The sequence below is a fragment of the Poromitra crassiceps genome (genome assembly GCF_964638095.1).
Source record: "Poromitra crassiceps genome assembly, chromosome: 15".
Lineage (NCBI taxonomy): Eukaryota > Metazoa > Chordata > Actinopteri > Beryciformes > Melamphaidae > Poromitra > Poromitra crassiceps.
Genome location: NC_139634.1, coordinates 21,789,798 through 21,797,105, shown reverse-complemented (window position 1 = coordinate 21,797,105; position 7,308 = coordinate 21,789,798). Strand labels below are relative to the sequence as shown.

The window sequence follows — 7,308 nt, the reverse complement described above, 5'->3', positions numbered from 1 at the left end:
ATTACCACAGTAAATAATGTTACTCAAGCCTGTTTAATACAGCAGTGACCCCAGGCTCATTCACTCCCATTCAATTCCAAACGGCATAGAAAACAACTCCGGAGACTTGTAATTTGGTTGGTAAAGTCATCCATCACTATGAATGAGAAGCAGACAATCGCATTCTTGAAAAATTGCTGATATCTAGCTGTCAACTTTTATATTGTGAAAAAAGTTCCATTCCATTCACTTTCATTCACTTCCAAAGCACTGGGAAACATTCTGCAGCGATGTGACATATACTGTAAGGGGATGGAGAAAATGAGCAGAATCTCCAATAACTCTGGAACATTTACTTCAAGTTTTGCACTGAAAAGTTTGAGAAATATGCTTCAAACTGTAGGTGATGACAGGCAGGACAGATTTAGAGGCAACCAGAGATTTCAATTTCCAACTGTTATGAGCAACAGCATTCTTCACGCTGCCTTTGTTTCTCTAGGCTTTGTTCTCTGCAATCGATTTGGTCCCGCGGGTTCAAATCCACATCCTAACACGGCCCACCTTCAACAACAGATAAATGTGGCTCACGTATCAACACCATTAAGATTCCATCACCGCTATCCCGCTGCTCATCTGAATCACATGTCTGTTTCAATCAGCAGTCAGGCTGGAGTTTGAGTCCCCTTTATTGGCATATTGTATAAAAAACGCCATAAAAAAACCACAAGCTTGTCTCCCTACTGAGTGCAGGGACGGCTAATCTTCCATCTTCACAAGGCTGTGTGTGTGTTGGTGTGTGCGCACGCATGTGTGTGTGTGTGGTGCGTGCACACACACCGCAATACCTGTTTTTGCAATGTGCATACACTATAGTTTGTATACAGAAGGCATGAGAAAATCTGATTTTGTTCTATCAATGTAATTTCACTTGGTCTGTGTGTTTATTCAGGGGCTATCGTCAAATCAAATTTAATTCCAGTGTTTTGATTGTAGTCGGTCGAGAAAAATTGATGTTTTCAGAACCTCACTAAACCTGTGTTTTCGATCAATATTTTTCCTGCTGTTCTCACTGCTCCACTTCAAATAAACTGTTTTGGTTTTCATTTTTTGGAGCATATTGGCTTACACACATGGTGCCCCCCTGCTTTCTCTGTTTGTACCTTGTCAAATCTGAGATACAGACAGAAATTTCAACATCCATTTGAAATATACAAAAGAGAGACAAAAAGGAAAATCAATTGTGAAAAAGGTGTGTTTGTGTGTGTAACTCCAATCCAGTTGGAGTTGGAACAAATATGAAAATGGAAATGAACCAAAATTCAACAGTTAGCAGGCAACAGGTCTTTCACCATCAATTTCAAAATACAGCAAACTTTGAGCAAACTGTCCTTTTTCTACCTGTTAACTTAATGTATGAGAACATAGTCAACAAAATCAGCCATGTGTTCCAAGTGTTAGCACTTCTGGAGCCTAATGCTGTGTTCAGACCAAATGCCATGTCACGAGGGATAATGCCATCGGCCCCCGGTGTGAATGTACAGTCATATCAATCAACATAGCGTATGCATGGAGCCAAGGATCTAGCAGAGACGCATGTATGTCAGGTGTCAATGAAATCCAAGTATACCAAATCTAGATACAAGACGCATGTTAATACCAGGTTTAAAGGGGAATCAGTATAAGACATGCAGGTTTGTCTTTAACACTCTTGTTTTGCCCCCCCCCCCCCCCCCCCCCCCCTTCCCCCACTTCCCATCTGCTGTCTCCAGGACAGGTGCCAGCTGAAGAAGAGAAAGATGAAGCCTCTATCGCTCCTCTTCCTTCTCCTCCTCCTCCTGGCCTCGGCGGCCTGCGACGGCGTCAAGTACATCTCCAAGAGGAACTCAGGTAGGACCAACAGCCCTGCTCTCTGCTGCCTTCAAATGCTCCTTCTGTCTGGTTTGGCTGAAAAACCATTCTCTCTGAAATCTCTCCAGCTTTCTCTTTCTTTCTCTCAAATTGCACCTTTGTGTTCTGCTGAACATATTCTCTGTGCTTCTTCAGTTGTTTTCGTGGAAAGCGCTCTTCCATCTACCACTCCTCTAAAGGTTCTGTCTCCTCTGGAGTGGCTTCTCCTCTTTTTGAACGATTTTCTCATGCTGCTCCTTCTCTCCGTTCTGTAAATTACTTTTCTCTCGTTTTGGAAAACACACTCCCCTCCCTTCTTTCCTAACAACTCTCTCCACTCTTCTCCCCTCCTTCCTGATGCATTGGTATCTTTCAGCTTGACACAGTGGTTAGAATCTCCCCTCCTTTCTGAAGCATCGGTATCTTTCAGCTCCACACAGTGGATAGAAGTCTCTGCTTTTCATTTGATCCTTTCCACAAATGCTCCCTCTCTGCTTCTCAGATTACACTTCTCTCTAAAGTCCATCTCAAAGCACAGACAGTTATGTTTGTGTTTCCTTGGCCATCCTTTCCCTGCTGAGTGTGTGTGTGTGTCTGTGTGTGTGTGTGTGTGTGTGTGTGTGTGTGTGTGTGTGTCTGTGTGTGTGTGTGAGATCATCAGCATATCTGACTGCTGCTGTCGCCGTCGAGCATAACGAGCGACGAGCTGATGACAGATCCGCTGATGGTCTTCGATTGGCGATCGATTTGTTGTGTCTTGCCGATCGGCCTGACACAGAGATTCTGATTGGGCTATCAATGTGTGGTGTATGGTCATGATATGGTGGGCTTGCTGTGCGTGTGAGAGAGAGAGACAGAGAGAGAGAGATTAGGGTCTACACATTCCTACTAGCTTTGCTTTCATGTGGGTTGCATAGTATGTTTCAGGAGTGTCACATGGTCTGTGTGTTTGAGTGTAATACAGGCTATTTGAATTTGATTCGTTTTATCAGGAGAGGTTGTGTAATTATATTGCAAAAAAAAAAAAAAAAATATTCTAAATTCTAATTATCCTAAAGTAAGTAAAAAGAAATCTGCCATTGACGTTAATAATGTCACCTGTTTCCTATGCAAATCAATTTGTTTAGAGTATATATATATATATTTAGTATATATATCAAGTTAACACACTCAGTAAGTAACCATTACTGAATCATTATACGAATAAATCCATGCATAAATGTACATCTAAATAGTTTGTCAATCATCAACTTACTAAATGATATTATGAACCATTAACACCTCCTAAATAACTACCGTAAATTCCGGACTATAAGCCGCACCTTTTTTCCCGTTTTTTGGGCTTTTTTGGCCCCTGCGGCTTATATAACGGTGCGGCTTATCTATGGATTTTTTCCAAAAAAAAAAAAAAAAAAAAAAAAATCTCTCTTTTTTAGCACTCTTTCTAACTATAAATCCTATATAACTATAATAAGTTTTAATTTCCTCTCTTGCCCTCTTTTCACCACACTGTATGACACTGTATGACACTGTGTGCACTGTAAAAAACAACACAGGTGGTGTTGTGTTATGTTGTTTTGTTGAAATGTTAATAAATGGGAGCTTCCTCAAACAGCCATCTCTTTCCCGACAATCACCTCTGTGCATGAACCTTTACATATGGTAATTAAACATTAAAACCCAATAAAAAAAAAAAAAATACCATTAAAACACCCGCGGCTTATAGTCCGGTGCGGCTTATATAAGAAAAAAATAGTCAACTTTGCAGGTGCGGCTTATACACCGGTGCGGCTTATAGTCCGGAATTTACAGTAGTTTGTAATTGATATAATACTTAATTTAGAAATGGTGAAACCATTTATAAAGTATGAAAATACAATCATTAAACACATTATAGATTAGCTTACTAATCAATAATACCACATGTATAACTGTATTTATGAAGTACTTACTAATGTATATTAATTTGGGAACAATTCTTTATAAATGATGACTTAGGTGATACTTAAATAATGTTTAATCGCATGCAGTTATTCTAAAAGTGTTACCAACATATATAATCGCTCCCTATAGTGAAGTCCTTGTTTCCACAGCGAGGTCAGCAGTCATGGAGCTGGTAGGGATTCGGTGCCTTGCTCATGGGCACTTCATCAGGGTGGAGTCTTGCCAGACACGGGGGCTTGAATCCTGGTGTTTCCCAAAGCTCCAGGCCACCCGGCCGCCCACAGAGAGGCCACCCATGAGTCCTGCTGCAATGTTGCACAGATTCACTGGCTACAGTGTTGCACAAGGCTCTTTCACACCGGCCTTGAAAGCCGAAAAATGCACGGAAAATAGGATTAGCGCCTCCGATGTGAAAGTCGTGAACGCGCTTTGGTGGACAATTGTTTTACGCCTTTTGTCCCGCGACGGGAGGTAGTAACAGCGCCGGGTTACCTGGCAACCCGCCTCCACTTGAAAGGTCGTCGCAGCAAGCCGGAAAAGGTGCGAATGATCTGCTCATTCATAAAAAAAATTACAGGGGAAATCACCTCATGTATCAAGAAAGTGCACGAGTGAAAGTAAAAAAAGTAGCCTATACAATCATGACTGCAGGGACGCCAGGAGGAATGCTCCGTGCGGTTAGGCTTTATGCTCAAACGATGTTGACATTAGTAGGTAGGCTACAATTAACGGATATAATAATAAGCTTCAGAGGGCTATAGCTGTCTGTGGCGAGTTGGTCTGAGGTTATTCCCCCTCGAAATCAGCTCTGTGCATTCCCTTACAAAAACTACACGTGCATTTATAGCCTATACTATTCCCCCGACGAACGTTAGACTGCAGCTGTTTGATATGCGGGCGGTCGTGTATCGTTCCAATTTTAGTAGGACACCATATCGATCTGCCCGCCCACCATGCGAGTGCACTATCCTCCCTGCTCAGCGGACTAGGAGGGAAGTCTTGTTGAATGAATTCATTCATCATACAGTAGCCTAGGCTACACTAACCTATGAAAATATACATTTGGGCTAGGAGGAGCAGGAAATCCCTCCGCTCGCCTTTCAATCCGGGAGGAGGGGATTTCACCTGAAAGTACACAGCAGCACGGTAATGTGGCCGTGCTGCTTGGCTCTGTGTGAAAGCAATTTCTGTGGCGAGGCGGCTGGCTTTACGGGACTCCTAAACGGCAATTTTTGCGCGATCTGTGTGTGAAAGAGCCTACAGATTCACTGGCTATAGTGTAGCACAGATTCACTGGCTATAGTGTAGCACAGATTCACTGGCTACAGTGTAGCACAGATCCACTGGCTACAGTGTTGCACAGATCCACTGGCTACAGTGTTGCACAGATCCACTGGCTACAGTGTTGCACAGATCCACTGGCTACAGTGTTGCACAGATTCACTGGCTACTAGAGCTGGGTATTGGTTCAAATTTCAAGAATCGATTCGATTCCGATTCACAAGGTTGCAAATCGATTAATTTCGATTCGATTCGATTCGATTCGATTCCGATTCGATCAATTTTCAATATTGATTTGGTTAGTGATACCAAAACGTGGTTTTTGACCTGTACCCTGAATTACATGACTGTCCAGTTATGTAACACAGGGGTTTCCAACCAGCCAAGTAGATACATGGGAAAAAAAAGTTGCAGACCTGTTATCAATTTTAATGGTTTTAGTTACACATATATTTACTCACCACGTGGTGACAAAGGGTAAATAACAGCCTTTTCATCTGTCAATAAAGACACTTTCACAATTATGCACAGTGATTTGATTTCAGCCTATATAATTTCTAAAAGTAGATATTAATAATGATCAAACATTTCCATTCATGTAGCCTACAGTATTTATGTTTTTGTTTCAACTACAAACATAATTAAACGTCAACTTGAAACTATGTTTCAACTACCACACACAGCACAATATTTTAGCCTGTTTAGTAATTTTTTTTTTTTTTTTTTTTTTTTTAAATTAAAAACCTGTGTATTGTGATCTCCATCTTTTACTATTTTTTTCTGCCATTGCTCATTGGTCTCTCCTCTCTCTGCCTTTTCTCTCTCTCTCTTCAACATGCTGGGTGTGTGGGTGAGATGGTGGGAGTTTTTGTTAGTGGGTGTATTTGCTGTGTGTGCGTTTGCGTGTGTGTGTGTGTGTGTGTGTGTGTGTGTGTGTGTTGCTCGCATACATATATTTGCAAATGTGAACGGCCATATTGAACAGTGTTTGCGTGTGTGAAGCTGTTTTGTGCTCCGTAAGAGCGCTTCAATGTATGCTCTCTGAATACACACTCTGCTTTGTGTGTGTGTGTGGGGGGGGGGGGGGGGGGGGGGGGGAGGAGGAGGAGGAGATGTGTGCACACAGAGCAATTATGTGATCAGAGCAGAGCCAAGCGGACTTCTATGTGGGCGAGCGCCACAGTCGACCATAGATAGACTTAGATCTCGCTCTCTCACTCTGTGTGTGTGTGTAAGGGACACCATATGGATAGGAACTACCATTTCCTGGTCTCAGTTTCCCCTCTGTGCTTTAATGCAACGCCTATTGTTGCAAAAGGGGACAGATTGTGATGACAACACCATGGAGTGGGCAAGGTGTGTGTGGGTGTGATGACACCAGGGAGCGGGCGAGGTGTGTGGGTGTGATGACAACACCAGGGAGCGGGTGAGGTGTGTGGGTGTGATGACACCAGGGAGCGGGTGAGGTGTGTGGGTGTGATGACACCAGGGAGCGGGTGAGGTGTGTGGGTGTGATGACGACACCAGTGAGCGGGCGACGTGTGTGTGATGATGACACCAGGGAGCGGGCGAGGTGTGTGTGTGTGATGATGACACCAGTGAGCGGGCGACGTGTGTGTGTGTGATGATGACACCAGTGAGCGGGCGACGTGTGTGTGTGTGATGATGACACCAGTGAGCAGGCGACGTGTGTGTGTGTGATGATGACACCAGGGAGCGGGCGAGGTGTGTAGGTGTGATGACACCAGGGAGCGGGCGAGGTGTGTAGGTGTGATGACACCAGGGAGCGGGCGAGGTGTGTAGGTGTGATGACACCAGGGAGCGGGCGAGGTGTGTAGGTGTGATGACACCAGGGAGCGGGCGAGGTGTGTAGGTGTGATGACACCAGGGAGCGGGCGAGGTGTGTAGGTGTGATGACACCAGGGAGCGGGCGAGGTGTGTAGGTGTGATGACACCAGGGAGCGGGCGAGGTGTGTAGGTGTGATGACACCAGGGAGCGGGCGAGGTGTGTGGGTGTGATGACACCAGGGAGCGGGTGAGGTGTGTGGGTGTGATGACACCAGGGAGCGGGCGAGGTGTGTGGGTGTGATGATGACACCAGGGAGCGGGTGAGGTGTGTGGGTGTGATGATGACACCAGGGAGCGGGTGAGGTGTGTGGGTGTGATGATGACACCAGGGAGCGGGTGAGGTGTGTGGGTGTGATGACACCAGGGAGC

At 44.5% G+C, this 7,308-nt stretch overlaps 1 protein-coding gene across 1 annotated transcript in view; it reads left to right on the top strand.

Annotated features, from left to right (window-relative positions):
* Positions 1-1,775: 1,775 nt before the first annotated feature.
* The window catches only part of il1rapl2 (interleukin 1 receptor accessory protein-like 2), a gene marked incomplete at both ends in the record, with an annotated part of 345,922 nt that continues 340,389 nt past the window's right edge, over positions 1,776-7,308 (top strand). Inside the window, one exon of the mRNA XM_083652367.1 lies at positions 1,776-1,866. Within this exon, the coding sequence (XP_083508493.1) occupies positions 1,776-1,866 (91 nt within the window). The remainder of the gene's footprint in view (positions 1,867-7,308) is intronic.